Source organism: Choristoneura fumiferana, chromosome 20, assembly GCF_025370935.1.
Source record: "Choristoneura fumiferana chromosome 20, NRCan_CFum_1, whole genome shotgun sequence".
NCBI classification, from domain to species: Eukaryota; Metazoa; Arthropoda; class Insecta; order Lepidoptera; family Tortricidae; genus Choristoneura; species Choristoneura fumiferana.
Genome location: NC_133491.1, coordinates 7010193 through 7036924, shown reverse-complemented (window position 1 = coordinate 7036924; position 26732 = coordinate 7010193). Strand labels below are relative to the sequence as shown.

At 37.8% G+C, this 26732-nt stretch overlaps 2 protein-coding genes across 3 annotated transcripts in view; both read left to right on the top strand.

The window, feature by feature from the left end:
* Positions 1 to 5612: 5612 nt before the first annotated feature.
* LOC141439142 (spondin-2-like) lies at positions 5613 to 18866 on the top strand. Of its 2 annotated transcripts, XM_074103295.1 has the most exons (10): positions 5614 to 5818; positions 7924 to 8108; positions 10201 to 10415; positions 11123 to 11323; positions 13499 to 13705; positions 14182 to 14448; positions 16310 to 16484; positions 18297 to 18348; positions 18441 to 18594; positions 18732 to 18866. In XM_074103295.1, coding segments are annotated over exons 1-10 (1548 nt in total). In that variant the 5' UTR covers positions 5614 to 5816; the 3' UTR covers positions 18822 to 18866. The 2 variants fall into 2 exon arrangements, with proteins under 2 accessions (XP_073959397.1, XP_073959396.1); XM_074103296.1 differs by lacking the exon at positions 13499 to 13705 and having other exon boundaries at positions 5613 to 5818.
* Positions 18867 to 20240: 1374 nt separating this feature from the next.
* shg (DE-cadherin) overlaps positions 20241 to 26732 on the top strand; it is a 246553-nt gene continuing 240061 nt past the window's right edge. The window contains exon 1 of the mRNA XM_074103679.1: positions 20241 to 20747. Coding sequence (XP_073959780.1) covers positions 20663 to 20747 — 85 coding nt within the window. The 5' untranslated portion in view covers positions 20241 to 20662. The remainder of the gene's footprint in view (positions 20748 to 26732) is intronic.

Here is a 26732-nt window from a genome sequence, read left to right as displayed (position 1 = left end):
TTCATGAAAATTTGCCCTTTAAAGTCGGCATAGTTTACATATATATCCGTGCAAAATTACAGCTTTCTAGCATTGATAGTCCCTGAGCAAAGCCGCGGACGGACGGGCGGACAGACAGACAGACAGACATGGCGAAACTATAAGGGTTTCGTTTTTGCCATTTTGGCTCCGGAACCCTAAAAACGGACACATACGCACATTGTGTCATTTTTCTGAGGCCTTATTGTCTAATGCAGTCGGAATCACAATCGTTTTCACCACTTCTTTTTGTCACACGGTGTAAGTATAAGACGATGGTAGAAAGAGATGTTGAATGCGATCGCAATCTTCAATGCGTTAGACAATACGGCCGCAGTACAAAAATTTTGTATTGACACAAATTGCAGGACGCGGGGTAGACAATAGGCGGTAAATAAATCAAATCATATAAAAATCATCTTTAGCTGTTGAAAATTGTTAACCCTTCATGTTTGTAATTTAACATTAAACATCCTGGCCATTTTTCGATATACATACTTTATATTTTGAATAATGTTTTATTATTTTTTGACTGCTGTCTACAATCACTTCTGTCCTGTGTCGCTTACTGTAAACATTACAGTGTCTATTTTTGATACTACCTCAAACTTTAAGCCTAGTTGGTGAAGGCTCTAACAATCACATTTTATTAGTTTTTAGTAAAAAATTTAGTCTTATTATTTTCCTTGCAAAATTAATTAGCAGGCAATGTATCACTGTGTGATACTACTTTGTTTTTATTCAAAACGTGTCGCACTTGTTGACGTGACAGCTGTCACAGAACGCTTCTCTCTCGTATCAAATTATTGTACGCATTACATTGCTACTCGAAAATGTTTCAAAAATTAATTACGCTTTGTTTTGATATCGGTTCACAGCACTTAAATCTTCGTCTGGTTACAGTTTGAGGTAGTATCAAAAATACACGCTGTTTAAGTACTCGTTTTATATAGCCTGCCAGCTCTCGTTTCCTTTAATTAAAATTAAGGACTCCATTAAACCAATTATCATGAACGAATTAGGTATTCAAACTTTATTCCATTATTGTAAATTTCAAATGGTCAATACCAAATTGGTGTCGGAGGAAATTCCAAGTTAAAAAGTTACTTAAATAAACTAACCTATATTTCATGTAATGTATTTCTGAAAATACATACTGTAAACACAGGTTCACATGTTTGATGACTAACAAAACTTAAACATCAAAATTAGAAACAAGAAATCCATGGATAACAAGGATGCGATAGGCAGTTACAATACAATAATACAATACAGATTTTGTTTAATGCATTCCACACATTAGTACCTACCTACAATAAGTTACCATTGTTGGCGTTATAATTATTTGAAGTTGTAAAATGATCAATGTGGCAATGCATTTCGGTCCGAAAGTCAGTATTGGGCCATGTTTATTCATCGACGGTATCTGATCTAGATGCATATCAATTTGTTCCCTTTTTTTACTCTTCCAATGGACTGTTGCAATTTTTATGTAATCATTCAATCGAAACATTTATTAAAATTTTGTATTTATTATCGTGTTGTTTTGCTGATAAATTTTGAGTGCTGTCCGTGATATTGAAATAAAATGCAATATGGATGATGCCATGTTTTTTTTATTGGATTGATTTTAAAAGCTTTCGGTGCAGATAAGAATAATGGAATGGCAATAAGTACCATCAAATTCTTTAACTTTCTTTGCGTTGTGAAAATGCCTTATGCATACTTTCCGTGGAAGGTAATCTAACCTTCTCGATCCGCATAGGTATCGCGTGGGAACTGCTGCCATAGCCGTTTCATCATGAGAGGACATCTGTGCCCTTTAGAGGGATATTAAAAATATAGACTAGACTAGATTTTTAAGGAAACAGATATCCTAACCCTGCCGTCGCTTTATGTTTTTGAAATAATCATGTATGTTAGGAAGAACATATGTGATTTTCCCACTAACGTCGATAAGCCAAAGGCTACTAGAAACACAGGGAAGCTTAAAGTTCCATCTTACAGACTGGCTAAAACCAAAAAGTCTTTTCTGGGAAATTGCATACGTTTTTATAATAAAATTCCAAAAATATTATAAATGAAACGGATACAAAATTCAGATCTATTGTCAAGAAGACATTAATATCAAAGGCGTATTATAAAGTTAATGATTATATCATGGACAGGGATATTTGGAAATAATTCCGATCCGCATTAGCGATCCCTTCAAATAGCGAACCTACTGTGTTAAAAATAAAGTTGTGTTAAATACTTGTGATGTATACATGTCATTTAATAATATTGTAAATCTGTTTTAAAAAAAAAATATATACCTCGTTGAGTTTCTTGCCGGATTCTTCTCAGCAGAGGTTTTCCGAACCGGTGGTAGATTTTTTTTGACATTCATAAGTGCTTGTTGTAGCCTAAATTGAATAAAGATATTTTGACTTTGACTTGACTTTGACTTTGAGACCGGAGATAAATATCTGAAAAAAAACCGGCCAAGAACGTGTCGGACACGCCCGAAACAGGGGTCCGTAGCCATTACAAAAAAAATAAGTAATATTTTCCTAAGGATTTCGTATTTTGTACGGAATATTCCAAGTTTAGGTATATTTTATACCTCAGACTACTATTTACTCTTAAACTACTAATAATTCTCAAGAAAGCTTAACCATCATAGTTTTCCTTGTAAGTTTGATATACTTACTACCATTCTTTTTTTTTTTTTTAAATTTCCACCCACCTGTTTAGATTTTAGAGTGGGGGGGGGACGCTCGATTTAAATAAAAATATGCATTTTAAAGTTGAATATTTTGCAAATATATCACAGAATCGAAAAATCGTATAAGCAACCCCCCTTATGGTTTTAAAAGAGCTATCTAACGATACCTCACACTACAAGGTTGGATGAGAAAAAAAAATCACCCCCACTTCTACATCTATGGGAGGGATATATATATTTTTTTTATTGTACCAATTTGTCGGCATAGTTTACATATATATTCGTGCAAAATTACAGCTTTCTAGCATTGATAGTCCCAAAGCCGCGGACGGACAGACAGACATGGTGAAACTATAAGGGTTCCTTCCGTTTTTGCCATTTTAGCTACGGAACCCTAAAAAGCGTATTTTGTTGTGGTCATTTGTAAAATTTATTCATGTAAAAAGAAAAGTCCTGACTGTTTGACTGACTGACACTCGCCCAGCCAAAATCCTTGGCCCTAGAACAGGCGTTTTCAATTTCAACCTTTTGATTTTAACGGCACACTTTTCGTTCATCAAAGTTCACGGCACACCCATAAAAATAGCCAAGTGCGAGTCGGACTGGCGCGTAGAGGATTCCGTACAGTATACCCATAATTTGTAAATATAACATAATGGACAGCGGAGGCTTATTAGGCTCGTTGACACCTTTAGGTACGAAACCCCAAAAAGCAACGTACCTAAATAAAAATACATGATTAAAAATTCTTACTATTTTCTCATTAAAATAGCTATTCATGATTTCAATGCCGCATACACTTCGCGGCAATCGTGGCACATTGGTTGAAAACGTCTTTTATTATGAAGGCAAGGAAGAAGGAATGATTTGATTTGATGAAATTCCCACAGAATAGGGAGTTACATGTGCAATTCAGAGTGACCTCCGTAAGGATGATTACTAGGCTCTCAAATTTGACCTGCAATTAGATAATCATAACAATGAGAAATTTCAGCTTTTTGCAAATTCTCACGGAATAAGGAAAGATTGGGACTTATATATTCTATTCAACGGGACCCTATTTCCGTAACTTTGATTACTTACTAGACTCTAAAATTATTTTCAAGCAAGCTAATAACTAATTTCAAGCTCTTACGAAATTCCCACGGTGGAGAGAAAAAAATGTTAATCGTAGTACCTACGCGAACGAACAGGCAAAAGCTTTTCTGTGATAAAGCGATGAAAATTGAAAGTACCCCGTCAAATCACAGTTAACACCGGCACAGGTTCTCAAAAACGCACGCCAGTTTCACGAATGTCCGATTAATATTAGATAGACACGGATCGAAACGAAAGCAATAACTCGGGAACTATCCGATCCGATCCACTAAACGGAATGATGGAGATCGGAAGGTCATGCATAGTTAATACGACCCCTATGCCCCTAGTGCTTTCACACTCAATCTGGGAACATAATCATTGAGTGAACCTTACCCTTATTGACCTCTAGGGACGAACATGATTTGCTGTACCGATTCAAATACTGGATGATTTTAAAAAATTGGATATAAGAAGACACTAAGATATTACTAACATTTCCCATAAAACAATGTCTAAAACGGTCGAACAGTTCTGTTTCATCACCATCATTAACCCGAAGACGTCCATTAACAAAGGCCTCTTAGAATGCCACAATGAACATCGACGCCTCCACGGAGACGGAGGTCAACGGAGGCTAAGGAGAAGGAAGGTAAATGTTAGAAGTGAAAAATATGTAAATTAGGCAAAAATTTTAGTTTAAAATAACTAGTACACACATAGAACTATCACAATCAAGAAGGAGAAAATTATATTTTACAAACAACAGTTTTGCGGTTAAGGTACGATTTCTAACACAAGCTCCGCATATATGTAAGGGGGCGAGGTGACAAATTATAACCTCTGCCTGTATGTATACCATTTCCAGTAAAACGATACGACATCCTTAATCACGGGTGGATGTCACCCGTTAACCTGACTCGATTCATGAATTGTGTATGACCTTATATTGGGCCATAATTCACAGACGACTAGGCGACGCATTAAATATGTAATTTTATACATCAATACCGTAGATACTTAGCCTGTTATATGTCCACTATTGAGTCTTCCAGGAGCACAACTTGCATTTCAAGAAACATTAGGATTAGTAAAACACAGGAATCTTGTACTAATGTTCTCGACACACGTGGTTATAATCATGACTCTTATAAGTACAGGATATCTTCAGATTGATCCGAATTACTAGAACAAGCCATGGCATTGCTGTGTAGGTTTAGAAAAACTCAGGGTACTTTTTTATCCCGATATTTCTACGAAATCGGAATAAAATCCCATACCTTATTTCAAGGGCCATGATTAGACACATGAAATTTGCAACGTGAAATGAAGTTTTGATTATTCCTAGAGGAATTTAGTGAAATCCCAGAATTTCAGCACCACTATGAGAAAAATCTAGGATTAGGTTTATTTTGGAGCTCGATCGTTCGATCAAGCAAGTCTTCGGAAAAAGTGGTTGGTAACGCCATCTGTTGGCGAGTAGCTGAACTACCTCATACACAAAATCAAACTCGGTCGTCCCGCAACTTCGCTCACATACGAGTATAAGAATATAAAATTGGCTAGCTCTATCCCATAGGAATTCTGAAAAATGTCTCCTAAATTTCAAATCTCTTGCTTCAGTGGTTTATGATATGTGCGTATTCTGTCAGTCAATCAGTCACATTACTCTTTTATAGGTATAGATAAGTACACTACCTACTTGTAATATATTCCGTATAAGTCTACAATCTACACAAAATTATAGTTTCAAACAGAAACAATCAAAAGCGGGCAGCATTAAAATTAAAAATCTGGTTGGCGGCGTGCCAAGTGGACGCATCGGTATATTTAGAGTTGCCGGAGACCACGTCTCGTGAACGCGATACTAACCTAATAGAACTCATTGGATTTGGATAAATTGTAGTGGTTCCTAGATCCCCTAGGATAGTTAGAAGTATCCCATACAAACTAGCATCTTTACAGTGCAAGTAGAGTAGTGTTGTTCCAGTGATACGAGAAGCGCTGATTCAAAATGTACGTATTGCATTTGTTTTGTTGCCCAAAAACAGATAACCGGCTTATTGCTGAAGTTTTGACCTCATTTAAGTATGAAATAGGCACTGGTAATAGGTAGTATAAATGTATGGTTTTTACAAGCTTTTATTTAGGTTACCCTATTTGTTGTCGTAATTTTGTTTTTTGGGTCAAATCTTGCAAGTTCATTTTGACCCATTTCTAGTGGACGGGTTGATTTGAAATTTGGTATACGGGTACATGATGTAAGTTGGATGACAATACAAGTACAGTCAACAAAAAGTACAGTCAGCAAAAAAAAACAGGACTGAAAATGTAATTGTAATTAAAGTGTAATTTTCGTCAATTCCGGTGAAGCAGATAATTATATCGGCTAGTAAAAAATATTTCTTTTGTTTATAGTTTTAAATATTAGGTGTTGTCGTTCCCAATTGCACTACCAAAACTAGTTTAATATAATCTTTTCAAATTATAATCCTTAGCACAAAAGTGTTTTCAAATAATCCAGGATAGTGACCGGATTTAAGTCGTCTGAAAATAATAACGGTAAACATTTCGATTTGCATCATTTTGTTTTGTTTTCAGTGGCAAACAAACCAACATTTAGAAGTTCCAGAAGTTCGTCTCCTTTTAAAAATAAAAATCATTCGGTAAATTAGGTTTCGTTTCCTGAGTCAGCGTTAGATACTACGGGTTGTTTATTTGTTACACTGATAGAAAACTGGCCAAGAGCGTGTCGGACACGGCCGAAATAGGGTTCCGTAGCCATTACGAAAAAATTAAGTAATACTTTTCTAAGGATTTCGTATTTTATACTGAATCTTCCAAGTTTAGGTATATTTCATACCTTAGGCTGCTATTTACTCTTAAACTACTAATAATTCTCAAGAAAACTTAACCGTTATAGTTTTCCTTGAAAGTTTGATATACTTACTACCATCCTGATTTTTTTTTAATTTTTCTACACCGGTTTAGATTTTAGAGGGGGGGGGACGCTCGATTTTAATGAAAATTTGCACTTTAAAGTTGAATATTTCGTAAACATATCACTGAATCGAAAAATCGTCTTAGCAAACCCCTAATGGTTTTAAGAAACCTATCCAACGATACCCCACACTATAAGGTTTGATGAGAAAAAAAAATCACCCCTACTTTACGTCTATGGGAGGTACCCTAAAAAAAATTTTTTTCATTTTTTTAATTGTACCATTTTGTTGGCATATTTTACATATTTATCCGTGCATAATTACAGCTTTCTAGCATTGATAGTCCCTGAGCAAAGCCGCGGACGGACGGACAGACAGATAGACATGGCGAAACTATAAGGGTTCCGTTTTTGCCATTTTGGCTCCGGAACCCTAAAAAAGTAACATTAGGTACAGTCGCCTTGAGATATTTCGGAGCGGCCAAGGTGATCAAAAATATCGCTACATGAACTCTAATACCTTAATAATAGCATGTTCCGATATTTTTGACCATCTTGCAGGTGGTAGGACCTTGTGCAAGGTCCGCCCGGATTGCTGCCACCACCTTGCTCGCTAATCCTGCCGTGAAGCAGCAGTGCTTGCACTGTTGTGTTTCGGCGTGGAGAGTAAGACAGCCGGTGAAACAGTAGGCACTTGAGGTATCCCATCTTAGGCCTCTAGGTTGGCAACGCATCTGCTATACCGGGTATAGCAGATGTTTATGGGCGGTGGTGATCTCTTACCATCAGGAGACCCACTTGCTCGTTTGCCAACTAGTCGAATAAAAAAATTTTTTTTTTTAAAGTTTGGCCGCTCCAAAAATTGTCTCGTACTGTTAAGTTTTATCGCATATTGAACCAGTAAGTCGGGGCAAGCGCGCCGGCAGGGAGTAAGCGCGCCTACCTATAGTATTGATATTGTACTACTAACGACATCTTACAGGTCTTAGGTCAGGTCTTAGGTGCGTGGTTGTAAGATGTCGTTAATAGTGCTTATGATACTTTTCGATATTTTAATGGTAGGCGCGTTTACCCCTGCCAGCGCGCTTGCCCCGACTTACCTTATTAGAAAACATTTTTTTTTAAACAAAAAGTTATATTACTTTTATCTTCGTGAATGAGGGGATTCTTGTGTCGGCAGGTACTTAAAGCAGTGTGTGCAGCTCCTCTGCGCGTGCGCAATGGCCGTCGCGAACAAGTGCGATCAGACTCCGCCGCTAGCGCCGAAAGACTCTACGCCGTCCTTCAACGAGATGTTTGGCATAACTGTGCAGAGCAAGGGAGAAGATGCGGGCCAGTTTTACTTGCCTGATCAGAGATACGTCAGTAAGTAACTACATTAAATAAATACTAATGATGCTCTACGTATGTTACTGAAGACCATAAATTGAAAAAGGGGAAATATGATAGGACACTTGATACGACACGATAATTTTTTCTAAACCTGCTGGAAGGAAAAGTAGAAGGAAGACGAAGCAGAGGAAGACCAAGATTGACCTATTTTGACCAGGTGAAGGAGAAAGTGGGTGTCTTGTCGTATCAGGAAGTCAAACAGCTGGCCGAAAACAGTGCGGAGTGGTGATTAGGTACTTTACCGACAAGAGCGTAGCTCTTAAATTTAAGAAGAAAGAAGATGTTCTACGTAGACCACGAAATGAAAAGCAGCAACGTGGCAACGTGGCAACGTGGTAGACCTAGAAGGCACTACCGGGACAACCGAGGGGCGCGCCGAGTTTTTAGTTCATTTATTGCATTCATTTAATCCGTTGCTACTTATATAATTAGATACTAGTAAAGCTTTAGTTTTGATGATGAAATCTTCAAATAAGTTCATATGTGAGATATTTGAGGATTTACTCTATAAATCCAAGCCCTCTTGTTCTGAGAGGAGGCCTGTGCCCAGCAGTGGGACGTATATATGCTGGGATGATGACTCTATAAATCATAAACTGTAGTAACAGTAGTTCGTTCAGTAGAAGAAAATCCCAAAGTCGTCTCTACACGAAATACTTAGAACCTTAGTATACGGCGTCAATATTGCGCGGCAGGTCATGCGTTTTTGAAAACCAGATATTTTCTATCGCGTGTGTGTACATTACACATTTTCAAAATATGTGTTTATTTAAGCGATACGAAGAAAATACCTAGGTAATAAAAACGCGCGCGTTCTTTCCTGCAACGTTACTTATATCTTGCTTGAGCCGTTGCGATTTGCCCCTATCCTCCTACACCCTCCTTTCCCTATATCCACATTGATTAGCGCTAAAAACTTTGTAGGCCGTTAAAGAATTGCCGGACATCAAGTCTGATTTTTCCCAAGATTAAAATTGGACTTACTGCTGATATCCCTAATCTAATTTTGCCCAATATTAAAAAGATCAAAATCGAATTTACGTCTAATATCGGTAGGTAACACAGCAGCTTAGTAGTGGAAGAGGGCGGGTCTTTCCACAAAACTTAGTGGCACACGTGTGGCTAGAAGTAGCCGGGTATAGGTGTAGTTCGTAGATTATGGACGTCCGCAAAAGTATCGCCTGAATTAATCAATGATGCAAAATAAGATCCCAGTGTCGCAACAGTTGCATTGCTCTTCGAATTTATTCAGGCTCTTACTGATGAAATGATCCGTTTAATCGTTTATTAGTTTATTTATTGCAAGTATGAAGCTGATACTTAATTAATTATTAAAAATACATCCACGTGGAGACCGATGAGGTATTTCTCTTTCCAATACGGTTATTTTACGAGTCATTCGTAGGTAGTTTTTCTTTCAAAATCATTGAACATCCAGTAACACTAGGTTGCCACACAAAACAGACGTAACGGTTTACTTGCGCTAAAATAGACTTTCCCGATAACGAGTCATCATAATCGTCATCATCTCAGCCTATACGTGGTGTGGCATGTAATACGAGCAAATAATTAAAACATAGATCGTACTCATCGAAATGAACAACATTAGTTCAGCGACTTTTAAAAATAATGGAATCTTTAGATTTTCCCATTTTTCATACAAATAAAATACTGTTATCAATGTGCGCCGTCCCCCACAATTGACATCGTCTTTATATACTTATGTAACTTTACCTCTTTATAATAGTATATAAATATAATATAGTTTATAGTAAATATAGTAATATAGTACTTAATCAAAGTCGAAATATCTTTATTCAATTTAGGCTATTAGATTAATAGAATAGGTTAATATCATAGATATAGATAATTGTGGTACAGTCAAGGGCAAAGATATCGACACGGCCAAAGTTATAAAAATATATATACACGACTTTATGCACTTAACATTAAGGCCGTGTATACATATTTTTGCAACTTTGGCCGTGTCGATATCATTGCCCTTGGCTACTTGTGCAAGTCTAAACTTGAGCAGATAAAATGCTACATATGGCCATAATTACAGTATCCTTGTACACAAAGAACATGACACGCCTCTTCCGCTGGTTCATGGTTACCATCGAGGAGCCAGATGTGGACAGCAGCAGCTATGACTTCGACCGGCATCCTGGCGATGTGGGCAATCTGAAGACCTTGGACAGTGACAGGAGAAGTCGTTACAGCGAGAGGTGCCTAAACTCCGTCGAAAATATTGATAACTCGGAAAAGGACCGAATAGAGGTTGGTATCTATTATCCGACATTTACTATTAAACTAAAGAATGGAACATAACGGGGCACTTTTCTGAAAAAAAATATAATGCTATCGTGTCATATTACTGGTGACACTTATCTAATCAAAATAACCTAACCATAAAAATTTCATTTTTAATACAAGCTTTTTTTGCTGACTGTACTTTTTGTTGACTGTACTTGCATTGTCACCCAAACTACATTTGCATACCAAATTTCAAGTCGGTGCTATTAACCATTGAAGATGGACTACCAGGATGTCACTACTAGATTATTGTATTGTCACGCGATTTACATAAGTTGGTCAAGTTTAACTTGCAAGATTTGATTACAGACAGCTTCGTTCGATCAACAATACAGACAGACAAACAGACAGACAGACAGACAGATAGACAACGGGACAGGTGAAACTAAATAAAAGCTTGTAATAAAAGAATGAAGCCTAGGGGCACTGTGAGCGACGACTGCGAGCTGTACATATGAGTATATTCAATAACGTCTCACTCGGAGAGAGAGAGAGAGTTCTCTCTCTCTCTCCGAGTGAGACGTTATTGCAACAAAACGATGAAGAACTTCTATTTACGCACCTTTGCGACAAAACTGTGACATCTGATAATATCTCACTCAACTTTGGAGATAGCACAGTTGTGTCGCAAAGGAGTGTATGTAAACAATTTTTTTTCAATTTTTCTTCAGATGCACTGGTTGTCGCCCAAATTCTCCGACAGGATGGCGGAGAAAGTGCGTATTCGCGCCATGGTCGCAGAAAACGCAGATCTTTGGTACATCAGCCCCAACCTTACTGTAGAACTGGCCAAGGACAATCAAAAGCCTATTGACAGTCCCCCTGCACTTGCCAGGGAGACTTGCAAACTATGCAGCGAAGCACGGTATGAAGTGAGTATGACACGTGTCGTATTGACAGTGGAAGCATTACTTTAGCGTCTTTAGCATGTCACGGGATGTGTGTGATATACGTACATATATGTAATGGTAGATTGGTAACCAAGGGTGGAAAGTGACCCATTTCACCGCTCAAACGAAGTGAGAGCGCCAATAGTTCGAGGGGAAATGGGTATAATTTCACTCGAGTTAGACACTACTTTTCATTTCGACTGTGATGAAAGTAAAATACTACAAAAAAAAGTGAGAATAATAATAAATTTAATTTACTTATATCCAACCTCCAACGGTACCTTTTTGACCTGGTCACTTGCCACGGCCGACTATAAAAAAAATCTAGTTGGTCACGACCAAGGAGCTTATATACAAAACTGGAGGTACGTCGAACGAAGAAGTTTGGCCTTTATTACTTATTTATATATTCCATCTCTTTCTTTCACATTTCACGAATGACTTCCATCTCTTTCTTAACCTAACTAAAGAAAGAGATGGAATATGTTCGTGACGTAATAAAGATCAAATTTCTTGTTATAAACGGATGTTCCGCGTTCAACCTCCAGTGTTGTATATAAGCTCCTTGGTCATGACGTGCATCTAGACGGCCATGCCGAAACGTGAAAAAAAGTGTCATTGGCGTAACTAAATTATCTTCGACTCCGTGGCTAATCGAAAATTTAAAAAAAAATACTTTCCACCCTAGACATGAAAACGCAATTTTCCACCCCGGCTATCTACCCATGAAAATTAAACTTTCCGAACAGGAGAGATGAAAGTTTATTTAAGTTGTGTCATAATCGGTAGATGTCCACGTAATAAAGATCAAGTCTCATATTTTATTTTAAGATATTTAGACTTACATTAGTTCTTAACTAAGGAACCCCATATACTGTCGTAAATTGTTAATTTGTGTAATTTCTGTTTTTTGCCTATATATTTTAATTGAATTTGATTTGATAGCTTTCATAGTTAAGACAGTTGTAATTATATTATTTATCTGAAAAAATGACTTTCTGCCAAGTTTTCTGCATGCAGCGCATATTTCGTGGTAATGATGTTCTTTCCGAAAATGCTGGTAGAATAAAAAAGTGACACGTACAAAGTTCAATATCACAAAAACGGCTTAACCGATTTTGAAAATAACATACCTAAGAACCATCGCTAGAAAACCTGCTTTCAATTAAAAAAACTGCATTCAAATCGGTCCACGTTTAAGAGCTACCGTGCCACAGACAGACAGACACACATAGCGGTCAAACTTCTTCTTAAATTTTTGCGTCGGGGGTTAAAAATACGTGTCTAATATTTTACGTTAATCTAACTGACGGACTACACCTTGACAAGTTCGATCGGCCAAGGACTTTAATTCATGAGCCACCATGGAACCTTTTCAAAGGAAAAGTCATTACGATTATCCTTGTGAATTAATGCGATGTCATTTACTGTGAAATGGTTCCATGATGGCTTATGAATTAAAGTCCTTGGCCGTACGTGATACTCTGTAGAACCCTGTCGCAGAAAGCCCCGCTACCTGCAGGTGGTAGGACCTTGTGCAATGTCTGCCCGGATTGCTACCACCATCTTGCTCGCTAATCCTGCCGTGAAATAGCAGTGCTTGCACTGTTGTGTTTCGGCGTGGAGAGTAAGACAGCCGGTGAAATTACTGGCACGTGAGGTATCCCATCTTAGGCCTCTAGGTTGACACCGCGTCTGCAATACCCCTGGTGTTGCAGATGTTTATGGGCGGTGGTGACCATCAGGAGACTCACTTGCTCGTTTGCCATCCAGTCGAATAAAAAAAATACCTTTATCAAGTTCTTTTTGAAGAGCGGCAAATGCTGACTGCATCAGGGTCTACCGAATGTCACTTACGAACTTTGGCGTAATTAGAATTTATAAACTATACGAGTACTCGTATCTATAGCTTATTCCAATGGCATTAAGCCATGGGCAGATAACCGTTGGGGGGAGTCCTCGAGTGGCGACCACGAACCGGAAGGCGAAGCGTTGGCAGGCCTCCCACCAGGTAGACTAACGACATCGTGAGAGTTGCGGGAAGCCGGTGGATGCAAGTGGCGAGTTGTCATTCATTGTGGCGTTCTAAGGGGGAGGCCTTTGTTCAGCAGTGGACGTCTTCCGGCTGATGATGATGATGATGATAGCTTATTTCAGGTGATCTTCAGAGGGCAATGGTCCCGCCTGACGCATCCACAGAACTTCCCAACAAAAGCGGACAATAACGAGTACAGCTACATGGTCGGCGCTTCTCATGACTACAAATTCGTTCTTTGGAAGCCCGACGACAAAGCTGGTGAGGGGCTAAAGGCTGCTGCTGAAACGGCGAACACGACGATATTGGAAGAGGAAATTCTTACGGCGGTAATTCGATGCAAAAGTAAAGCAGTGGCGGGTGACACTATTTACCGGCGCGGATAATACCGACACGGAAATACCGGCCCGATTATTCGTGTACATGTAAAACTGACATGAGTTTTTTTATAATATTAGTTAGTCTAATGAATATTTGTTTTAGGAGTTGCTAAATTGATAGTGGTTTTACAATGTTACTGCTAAACTCCTAACCAATTAGTCATTTATTACGGCCAACATGGTCCATACAAAAATAGGTTATTTACAGAAGATAAATATAATTATTAAAAACAAAATATTTAAAATTAACTAGGTGACAAAACAGTGTGACCCCGTTGAGTCTCCGTCCCTGACGACGCATTCATCGGCGGTATGGTGCCCCGGAACCGCCGAACACGACGTCTTTCGGCCAGAAGGCAACACTCACGATGGTTTGTGCATCTCCTTAAAATTAAGTTCACTGGTGATTTTAATACCTATTACAGATGAGAGGCAACAAACCCAACAGCACCAGAACATTAATCAGAGGGCGAAAGATGAAACACCCTGACATGTTTGAGCCATCTCAAGCGCTTTTCCGGGTAGATCCATTGCACCACCTGTTTTCCTTGGTGGTGGCCTTCAAGCCCTCCCCTGATTGGTTCTTGGGTGCTCACCAATTTGATCTGTGCGGCGATGACGAGTGGCTTAATGATTTCAAGTTACCATTGTACCCTTGGGATGCAGGGACGATGGACGGAGTCTCTTACGTGGTATGTATTTAGGATAGAAGCACAGCTTTCAAATAAAAATAATAATACCTAACCTCTAAAATCGATTCGCCTAAAAAAATTTTTTGAGGAGGGATAGGTACCTATTTAAGTCGGTTTAACAATACGTAACATTATGCGAGAGATCGGTATTCGTTACCGCACCGACGGTGGTATATTCAACCTAGCTCCTCTTAAAGCGCGCACTAAGGTATTCCATGCAGCAGTCAAAGAGATGATGTATGCGGATGACTTGTTTTGTGGCTGAATCCCCTGGTGCCCTGCAACAGCTCATGTCAAGTCTAGGAGTCTTGTCAAAGATTTGGCCTTAAAATAAGTGTGAAAAAGATCCGCAGATTAACATTAAATTCGGTGGAGACTCGCTTAAGCAGGTAGAGCAATTTAAGTAGGTATACCTGGGAAGCACAATCACATCGAAGCGCCACCTTGACAATGAAGTCAACTGCAGAATAGCAGCCGCTGCGGCAGCATTCGGCAGGCTTCTTTCCATGGTGTTCCGGTCGCATGATATATGCTCCCGGCTATTATGCTATCAAATGGTGAGCGGTTAGTTCCGAAGGAGTGACGTTGGTGTCGCTGCTTAAGTGGCTATAAAGAAAAGGAAAAAAGCAAGCTGAAATATGTGTGGTGCAAGGGAGAAATTTGTGTCTAGACTCCTGTCCAGTGGTGGTGTAGGGGTTATAGCACGCATCTCGAAAAGCTGAGGACCTGGGTTCGATTCCCAGCACTGGTCTCTTTTCTTCTGTGCATCCATGTTTCAATTTGTATGTTCAAGTATTTTTAAGGGAAAATACCTCAGATGGATATATCTAAAATACTCACGTCAAATAAATTCTTCTAATGGATCCTCCAATTAAACCGGAAGATCGTGCGCAAACTTTACCTCTTTATCACAATGTAAATAGATTAGCGCAGATAATTTGCGATAAGTCGGAAACTTTTCAAGTATCTACGTGCTACAATCATAATAAACACAATATATCTACTACGATCCAGATGTTTAAGGGATATTTACAAGTCACATGTAACGTACTTGACCGTAATTAAAATAGGAATAGACACACACACTTGGAACACTACTTACATATTCACTGTGATTTATTTATTTGACGTGAAATCATTTCAAATATCAACCTATTTGTAATCACGTTAAATAGTTTTCCTATTATTATACATATTTGTATTGTTTCACCCTATCTAAACTAATTGAGATTTAGGTCTAGTAGCCAGCCTAGTGATTTAAGAATTAGAATCAATTTGTTTATAACCCATCATTGAAAATATGTACATTCGTATTCGAAAATATAAACAGAAACATAGATGCTCAGAAAAACCAGAAAAAGAGACCAGCGCTGGGAATCGAACCCAGGTCTCAGCATGCCGTGCTGCGTGCTATACCCCCACACCACCACTGGACAGGAGTACAGGCACAAATTTTTCTCCTATGCACCACATATCTCAGCTTGTTTTTTTCTTATTTAGTCACTAGCAGCGTCACTAGTGACATCTATATTATATCTATGTTTTGTGTACATTCGCATTGTGAGATATCCGGCGGACCGGACCCCAACTGGGTAGGGGCCTGTATCTCGGGGCCCTAGGTATTTAGGGATGTTTTACTTTATTTATTTATGTTATCCCGATACTTTGGAAATATCGGAATAAAAATAACGTATGTATGTGTTAAGTATTCCAAATGTCCAGCTTCCTAAACACCAAATTTCGGCAAAATTTATCGAGTAGTTTTTGCGTGAAGGAGTAACGAACATCTATCCATCCTCACAAACTTTCGCGTTTGTAATATTAGTACCTAACTATGATATATTTTTTTTATATATTTTAGTTACCGACGAAGGTGACTATGCCTCAAGATCACGTGAAAAGAGTGGCGTTGGGCTCATTCGAACGGGAGTCACCGTTCTACCAGATAAACTTAAACGACTTGAAACCTTTCGGCCACCTTCAGATAAATCTACTTAACGTGTATCCTTTAGAAGATTCTGAATGCTCAGAATCTGGTATGCTACCAACATTGTCATCATCATCATCAATTTTACCATTATTGCTTGCTTACTTACTTACCCTTGTTTTCATTTATAAGAAGTTACAAATCTCTCACTGTATACCAAAACCATGTTTTGTAGAAATGCCGCGAGTAGTGATTATGCCACATGCATATATGTAAAATTAGATTGCAATAAATTCAGAGACCGAATACCGAATATTCGGCTTCGGCCAAAGAGTTGTCTAAGATCCCAATTTTATATCAAATACGCACTATTTCTGTAAATTTAATCTGAAAAAAAAAATCTGGTTTAATTTTAATGATGGTTGTGAAAGTTTTTTTTTGTTTTTATACTTTCGTCAGGAATTTTTTGGGCAACCCACTCGCGATATTATTTTCAAAACGAATTTTGCTTATCACGCACACACACACAAACATCACGCCTGTATTCCCAAATGGGGTAGGCAGAGCACACGAAACGTTACCGCTTCGGAGCCACTTTTAGCAATTTTAGGTTTAAAGTTTGACAAAAATTGTACAAAGTGACAGGTTGCTAGCCTGTCCCCGACGGTATACCTTAACCTTATATCCTTAGTCGCCTCTTACGATATCCTCGGAAGAAATGGCGTAATCTAACCCGACACCTCACTCAAAATGCTTATATCCACTTAAAAGATGAGTGAAGGTCTTTCTTAAACATATCCTCTACTACTAGGTCGAATATTTTGTGCGGGGACTGATTGCAATCTATTTCATTGTAGTGTGTTCGATGCGTAGAAACATTGATTTATGAGTAAACCGAATATCGGATAACATCCGAATATCCGTCGCATCTCTTTTGTTTTGTCTGTGTCGGGCAAACACAAATATCAAAATGAGACATAAGTAAACAAGTTCGCAAGTATTTATAACAATAACATTTACTGTCATTTAGTGCAAATGATAAATCGACAATTTAAAATTATACGTCTCAGCCGAAAAACGCTAATTTGGAATACATCAATAAGGAAAACTATCCTTTCCGAAAAACGGCGAGAATGGTATCTTGTCTCATGATAAAATTGTCAGATATAGGGCGTAAGAGATAATGACCATTTGTATTTACGTAAACCAGAAAATTATCATTTTGCAAATACATATTTATGTGCCACTTAAAATAATTGGTTTTGAACCTACATTAATTAATATATTACGTTTTGGTCAAAATACTTTTTGCAACACATTTATTATTGTTTTTTTTTAATTCTTGCTTAATTAAATTAGAATGATAGTAGATTCTAAATATTTTCCAGCAAAGTGACATTTTGACAAAATTCACTTTGGACGATATTCATTTTTGATCCGAGATCAATATAATGGTCAATTCATGTGGGCAATTTTCCATTTTTACTGATGACGATTTTTACATGAGTAAATCATAAATCGTGTAGTATATCGGTTTATTGGGTACTTACACCTAGACGTAATTTTAGCGCTTACTAACGACTTTATGTGTAGGTTAGGTAAACAAATAATATTTTGAATAAACCATTTCAATTTCAATAGAACAATAAATAGGTGAAGACCAAAAAGTTGGACACGCAGGTAGTCAGAATTACTATTAATTTTGCCATTGTGACACTATAATTATCCAAACAAATGTATGACTAATTTTTGTGTCACAAAATTCTAACTTCGTTAGGGTGCCTGCGTTAAGGTGTGTAACTTTTTGGTCTTTACCCAAATAAGTTTTTTGTCATGATTACGTTTCAATAAACATGCCTGCGTGTGTATTAATTCCTGATTTAAAATTAATTATATTTTTAAAACCATTTTTTTTTTCAAGACGAAGACAAAGTTGATGAAGAGAATACGGCAGCGAATCAAGAAGAAGAACCGTAAGTCTTTCTCGATTTGTAACAAAATAATTATAATTATAAATTAACATAAGGAATACATAAAATTATAAATGAATTCATATAATTTACAGAGAAGAGCCACTGGTAATGGAGTCCCGTACAGTATGCAGCTTCAGCGACTGGAGTGACTGGTCTCCATGCTTACCTGATGCTGAATGCGGCCCTGGCAGCCAGTACAGGACCAGGATCAGAATGAACTTGAACCCGTACTATAAGTTCAATAAGGTAATTAAAAGAACAAACTTTCGCTCCAAGGGATTTAGGTAGGTATAAGGGGTGCGGTTGATGTACGACAGAAACCCCTAATTACAAACATGAACTAATTTTTACATCTGATTGTTACCTGATCAATTTTGTTACAGAATTCCGGTTCCTCCAATGAAGTTATGTGTATAGGAGACCCAAACAGCGAGGACACAGAGTATAAAGAGTGTTACGTCGATTGTTACTAAGTTTTAATATTTACCTACATATACAGAAAATAGTTTCAACTATAATATGTATAAGTAGTTTTATTTCATCAAACGTTCGCAGTTTTCATCACAATGATCATCATTTGCGGTCTTTAAATGCCCCACTGTTGGGCAAAGGTTCCACAGGTATCATTCGCAGTAGATGCCTAGTTAAATAGTTTCTTCAGCAGTACCGTCCTATACAACTGTTATTGGAACGACTAAGACCCGTCCAGACGGAGCGTTTTGCGCGTATACACTCGCGCGTTCCCTAGGTAGGTAGGTACTAATGAACTAAAAGAATTTCCTTGCTCACCCGCGACCTTACGATAGCTAAGTTATGTTAGTCTAACAACTGGTAGCATGGTGTACGGTTGTGTCACTCTGAAGATGAGCTCTGGTTGAGTTCGAAACGCGTCAGTGTAGTGTGGTGGTGGTGGTGATAGATGGGTTTGTGTGATTTGTGTGTGTTCTTACAGTGTGGAGGTGGAGGAACTGCATGAAAACGCATATTTTGCATAAGCTTTGCTATCGTAAGGTCGCGGGTGAGCAAGGAAATTCTTTTAGTTCATTGATATGGACCTCCGCAAAGTAACGCCTGATTCAATAAATTAGGTAGGTACTACTAGAGCTACATAGGTAGGTAGGTACACCTCGTCCAGATGCTCTCGCGCGCTTCCATGGCGACAGCCAGGGCCGAATTTAGGGGAGGGTAACCGGGCCTACAGCCCCGGGGCCTCCACAAAAGAGGGGCCCCCACAATAGACTTCGTTTTTTTTTTTAATTCCGACGAGTAAACACTGGTAAACAACTATTCATCTTTATTTTTTCACTTCAATCAGGCAATCGGTAAAATATCACTCCTTTGTTGCTCTTAGGCCTCCAGAGCTCTAAATCCGGAGTATCCGGACCTGGCGAGAGCATCTGGACGGGGTGTACGGTCCAGAGTCCAGACGGAGCGTTTTGCACGCTTTCCTTCACCGTAAATTTAAAATTCTTAAATGTTAAATTTTCAAATAAGTACTGTACTAAATAGTAGGTAAGTACAGGATTTTATATAAGGTTTTCCTTAACCAACTCGGAATGATAAGACATATTATTAATCCTGGATCGATCAGATATAGACTGAACCCGTATGACAAGTCGCCTCGAGGATAGAAATCCCGTCTTGTTTTTTGCGCGAAAACAAACCGGTTGCGTTTCGCCGGCCGCCGCCGTGCGTGAGCCGAGCCCGAGCCGGCTTGTCTTGAGTGTGTGCGTCGCTGTGTGACGCCGTCTTAAACCACAAACACAAGCGCAAACAAACAGCATTGTTTGTCGTGGTCGGGTATGAATATAGACGCGGATGCGCATGCTCTGAACGCGGCTCAACGCACGCTCAACGGCTGCATCGCGCGCGACCGCAACTTGTTGATTGTTCACTCACTTCGCGCCAGTCTGCCGCGAACGATGCGACGAGAGGTCGTGTCTCGCGTCGCGTCCGTTATCGCCCCCAACTTCGAACTTACTCGGAAATATGTGAAGTTTCTAAACTTAAACTCGTGCAGAACTCCCGTGCCGTTTGCGTCTAATAATGTTTAGTTAACTTCGAGCCTAGTTTGCGTCAAGTTTAAAGATATTGAAACTTAAAAGGCTTCGTTCCACTTTACCTGCATGCTCGTCCCACGACCGTGCGAAGCGGTTACCTTATCGGATAAACGAACATTTTTCAAATGGATGTGCGTTTGAGTTTTGTGATAGTGTGCGTGATTTGTGTGATTACAAGACTCGGTGAGTGCGTGGCGTGTGACAAGTTGCTTTAGCGACGTGTTTGGAATAGTAATAATAAAGAATCTTGAAACATGTTGTGGCGTGCGGAGCGGCGGCGCTGGGCTGCGGTGCTCCTGATCGGCTCGCTGGCCATGGCAACGGCTCAATTCAGTAAAGGTAAGAACCGAGCCTCACTACCTGTGTCCTGCGTACCTCGTATTGTTCTACTCTACGCCCTGTGCTTTTGTTGCGTTCTCGGAACGCGTTGTTATGAAATGGGACTAGTTGAACGTGATGTCTAGCGTATTTCGATCTATTGTTTGTCAGGTCTTTGACATGAATTTTGAGTGAACATCGTGTTGTTTTTGTAAAAAAGCGGCAATGTTATAATTATGTATGTAACGAATGTTAACTGACCTCGTGTGGCAAGGTTCGTTTACCTCGCGGTTTCGCACACGTTGGCGGTTAGAAGCCGGCAAAGTTCGCATATCACACGTGGATACTTGTATACTTAACTTACCGACTCAGGTAAACGTCTGAAATACAATGTACAAGACGCGGTAAGTATGTGGAACTCGAATAACAATGCAGTAAGTACAATCGAAACATATGAATCGTGACTAGGGTTGCCAACTTTTTATACAAGAAATAAAGTATATTTACGTCTGAGAAGGGAAATAAACAGTATTTTAGAAAAATGAACAGAATTTTCTTCATTTCATGTTTTAAAGACAAATTTTTGGGTGCTTCTCGCACAAGTTATAAGTAAATTTAGTTTCATTTCCTCCTCGTCAGAATCAAAACTAAAATTAAGATAAATAAGGAGGTACATTTTTATTAAATTAATATTGACAGATTCGTTCTGAACCACCACTATTGTGACTATATATGCTGCAGGTACTGATTTAGTGTGTGCTAAGTGTTAGGCAATGTTGATGCTGAAAACAATATTTTACATACTTTATTTTAGTTCAACAGTAAAAAGTATAATGTAGTGAAAAACAGTATAATACTGTTTTTAACAGTATAGTTGGCAACCCTAATCGTGCGTGACCCACTGTGGAATCTTTTCGTAGAAAAAGTCAAAGTGACATCGTATCGCTTGACAAGGGAATTCATTATTATGACGCTTGCTGTGAGAACGTTCTACGGTGGGTCAGGCAGGAGTCAAGTCAAATGGTTCGACTGTACCTACCTATGACATGGTGATAATGTAGTAAATAATGAAAGAATTTTAAAAAATATGACACCACGACACCTGTAGGTATAGATTTAGTTTCTGAATGAATTAGGTATTTACGAACACAGTAGGTACCAAACTTATGTACAGTCAAATTATACTTAGGTATCGATATTTGTTTGCAACCCTATTCAAAATAATTACCTATATAAAAAAAACATATTAAAAAAACATGAAATTATACCTAATTGCAAACAAAAGCATAGCATATGGCGTATAGTACTTACTTACGAGTATAGTGTAACTTAAGAGCTTATAAGAATACCTGTCACGAGAACGTCTACACACAATTACAATTGTAGGGGTCCGCCTAAAGCAAAGGGGGTGCCATATATAAACTAACACTGACCTCCCCATTGTGGGTACATACATGTGATTGTACACAATATTTATTCCCATCAAAATTGTCTGCTCATACTACGAGTAGTTTCTAATTATGGACATGTGTACACAGGCTACAGCATGCATTAAATAAGAGCTATATTCAGTAGTAGAGAAGGGGCTGCCGTGGTATTATTCGATCCCCAGGTAAATAAACCAACCCGGTAGAGGTAATGGCCATGGATTCATTCACCAGTAAGTACTTAATTAAAAATTCCTCTTCCACCTTTAACCACGGAGTAGCTAAATTAATAAAGCAGGTAATGTAACGTCCTAATGAACGACAAAAGTATTTTACGATGCGCTTCCATGAAGGAGTATCTGGAGTGTCAACTCAACAGACGAAGTACAAAGCAGGGGTGAATAAAAAAAAACCCGTAAATTGATTTGCCGCTGCGCTCAGCAGACAGTTATAGCTTTATCCAGCTTAATCCATTCGCACAAAGGCATTTTAAGGAGCCAGGTGTCTCATCGTTGATCTATGGTAACGTCACCGCAACCGTCAACTGTCTGGCGAACCGCGTTGTACCCGCCGATGAGGTTCGATCACAGAATCGAACAACACAATTACTTAAAATGTTTCCATTTGTTAGAATTGCAAGAACCCTTTATCTCTGTAGGGTGCTTGCTACTCAGATTTTGCATTTACAGTTGGGTACTTGCATTCCTTAAATTGCCAATCTATCTAGCCTGCTTAAAAGTTCATAACGTGATTTAAGTTCTTTCATAAATAGTACTTTTTGCTAACGATATTTGTATTATCAATTTAACATCCAATCTACTAAAATTACAAGTTATTCTTAACATATAATGGATAATTATAAAGTACAAGCAAAAGGTATTAGTGAATTTTTATACAATTTAATTTCTCTCTTTCTTTCTTCAAAATTATAACTTATAGTTTTTTATGCAACTGGACCCAGGTGAAGTTATAAGCAAGCATGAAGGTAAAATCGAATGCCCTGGATTTCCCTTTACCCCTTTTAAAGGACTATGCATGTACGTTACTCAATTTACACAAACTGTACATGTTGTTTACAGCAAGAGTAAGTGCTCATTTCCTGTCTTCTCGGTATCAAAGTGACTGCATTTCCCCCTCGGCCGATATCAGCGCCAACAGATATGATATCTTGTTCATACCTGCAAGTAAATGATTGTAAGCTAGCTAAGGCTGATTATGTGTGCAAAAATAGTAGTAACTAAATATTGCTTGCACACACATTGGTAACAGGTTCTTCTTACATTTCACTTGTAAAAGAAACCATCAAAACATAATTTTGAAATGAGAGCCAATTTCAATATTAGGATATAATAAAATGCCTTGGTTGTTAGCGCGTTAGACAATAGGTAGGTACGCCATCAGATTCTCTTGATAGTACGGATACATTGATAGAATAATAATGCAAGTATATTCATTAAAATGCTTGTATTAAATATAATTATTTTTACAAAAGTTTTTACAAATTGTATTATTAAAATGTTAATTTAAAAAAAAAACATCCGTCATCAATTAACTGTCATGTCGTTACCTAATTATTTTGGTAATATATTGACTGCTGAACCACGTCTTCGTCATCTATCGTTTGTGCAGACGGCGTCAAAAACCACAAAAAAAATCTTCAAGCATCTTGGAAGTTGACCTACTAAAATTACAACAAAAATATACCCATGCAACCAGTAAAGAAAGAATGCAGTTAAGTGCCTGAGCGTTTATGATATCAAGACTTAAGTAACGATATCTTGACTGGTTCAAAAATCTGGGCACTTGCCAAGTTAAAAGATGTTGCTAGCTTAAAAAATGATCCTTTCGTGACTACGCGGCGGTCGCTGCATCTAGCTGGTATCTTTTGCTATAGCAATATTGTGTGATAACGATCGCTTCGTTTTCTTGAAAATGATTAAATACACTGAGCTACAATAAAGTTTTAGTTTGGTTTAAAGTGTTTTACGCAACAGTTGTATAACAGGGTTCAAAAAAGGTGAGTGGCGCGAGTAGCGAACATCGTAAGAAAAAGACGCCACGAGCTTTTTTTGACTTACTTATACAACGTTGTATACAACACTTTTTCTTCGACTGGGTACTTATTAATTACCATACAAAATTAGAGAAATAGTAAACTTTAAACGTTTTCATGCTATAGTAAAAAGTATGGCAAACGCAAAGAGAAGGTAAACAAAACTAAACAAGTGAAAAATAATATGAAAATGTCAAAATTGTCTAAGTTAAATTTTGTTTTTGATTAACGTTTACTTGCCTGTGACGATGTTAAAAATACGCGTTACTTATGTTGGCAGGCTATGGATTATGTTCGGAAAGATTTTATTATGTATAAAAACCATATAAAATATGTAACTGGCTGCACCTTAGCCTATCCGAAAGTACGAATTAAGATAAAAAAGGTTTTCTGAAATATAATTAAATGTAAAAAAAAATAGAATCTTTAGAAATATTTGTATCAGAAATAAAATAAATAGGTAATGTTAATTATAAGTTGCAGAGTTTCACGTTCTGTTATTATTACGTGAGAGCAATAAAAACATGATTATGATTATGATATTCGTTGCTAATGTAGCGAGTGAAATCAAATCAAATTTACGGGAACTAGTGGTTTACGCTTAGATTATGAAAATAATCTTTGTGTAAATCACAATGACTCATCAACATAACAGTGAACGGTACGCTTAGCGTAGACATAGTCCTATCATGAATGAACCTTATCTCTTTGTCGTTAAAGGTGAAAATATTAGATCATAATCATTTTAGTTTGGGTTACTAATTCTCTGGAAATCCATATACAAGAAAACTTCACCGTTCAATCAAAAATGCCATGGCAAACTGAATAAACATTAGTAAAATTGGTCTTTTTATTTTTACACCCCACGTGCTTTGTTATTGCATCCCGATCACTATTCACGACACTTTTGACTTGCCACAGATGTCTGTCTTTTGACTTGCCACTGGGTTAAAGAATGAATCACGATCGCATTACGTTTTTATCTCCGAAATAATGCTCGTGTTAAAAGGGTAAATAAATGTCAGTCTATTTCTCTTCGTAATGGGTAATTCATTAATATCTAGCTATTCAATCCTATATGTAATCTAAAACCGCCTAATTAAATGCTTAAGCCGGTAAGTTACATTAGTGAAGCGACACACAGGGAATAGCGGTGTATCCACCATACTCTTAACTGTACTTATTAAGGACGTAAGGGGTAATTACAGTAAAGAGTAATTTATGTCAAGTTAGCCCAAAACTTTTAAAAGGTACACTTAGGTTTCGCTGGTTACACGAATAATTATGGATACAAATGGATTCAAACTGGATGTATGCTCCTACGGCCCAGTGCCCTGTATAGGACTTACTGTAATATGATATCGAATTTACTCATACATAAGTGAAGTTTAAAGTTCATAAAACAAAATTTGTCGCGCACCCGCAGGAGACTTAACTGGGTTTCACCTGTAGATTTAAGTGACCAGTTCTAGAAAAGTACAATGATAAACTCAAGACAAAACAAAAATGTTTTAGTTGTAAATATTTTAAAAGATATGAAGATCAATTATTGCAACAACTCGCGCCAGCTAACTTTATAATTGAACATCTTTTGATCACTGATTGCTCGACTAAGCCTCAAACTAGTGATTTGCATCAGAATTATTAGAAAGGTTCTATACAAACCTACAATACTTTCAAATACTATTAGGTTTATAACAAAATATCTATTTAATGTTGCATAGAGATCGTCGATAGTGATTTGCAAGACTGCGGTGAAAGGTGGTCGTGTCGTGACTCGTTGCAAGAATGGCGGTAACCTTTATTGTTCGACCTGCACCGTCAGCAGCAAAACCCAGAGCTGGTAAGGTGCACAAAAGGACTAGAACAAGACTCCAGTATTCATTTTAAAGTTCACTGTACTGATATTCATTATTATAAAGTAACTCAAAGTTGTTCAGCAAGAAAATTAACTTAAAACATTATGCTCCATTGTTATAAGTCTTCACTGAGTTTTAGTTTCCGAAACAAAAACTAAGCTTAGCACCAAATAAGTATCCAGTTCTTAAAAGTATGCTACTTATTATGGGCTAAGCCAGGACTTAGCCATACTGTGAACAATGCCAGCTCGGGATGAAGTTTTGCTACAAAGAATCAGCAGAGGCGTTGGAGTTACATCAGCCATACTTATGTTATAGTTATAAATAACTTGCAATATTATTAAATATTAAGTTAGCAAAGAGCGTGAAACAGAATTATCATTTAATACATTAAGAGCCTCTTTCACCACTCATTGATAAATTTGAATTGACAAATACATATGATATTTATTCTGTTTATTCAGACAAAATAAACAAAGACGGTGTTTCAGATATGTGTCACATAAAATTTATTAATGAGTGGTGAAATAGGCCATACCGTAAACTGCTTCAACTTTGCCCTCTGGCCCCAACATTGCCTGATTCGATTTAGAGTCGATAACTAGCACCCTTCTAGGTTTTTAAACTTTTATCCCCCCCGTAATAATAATACCCGTGTAGATAAACG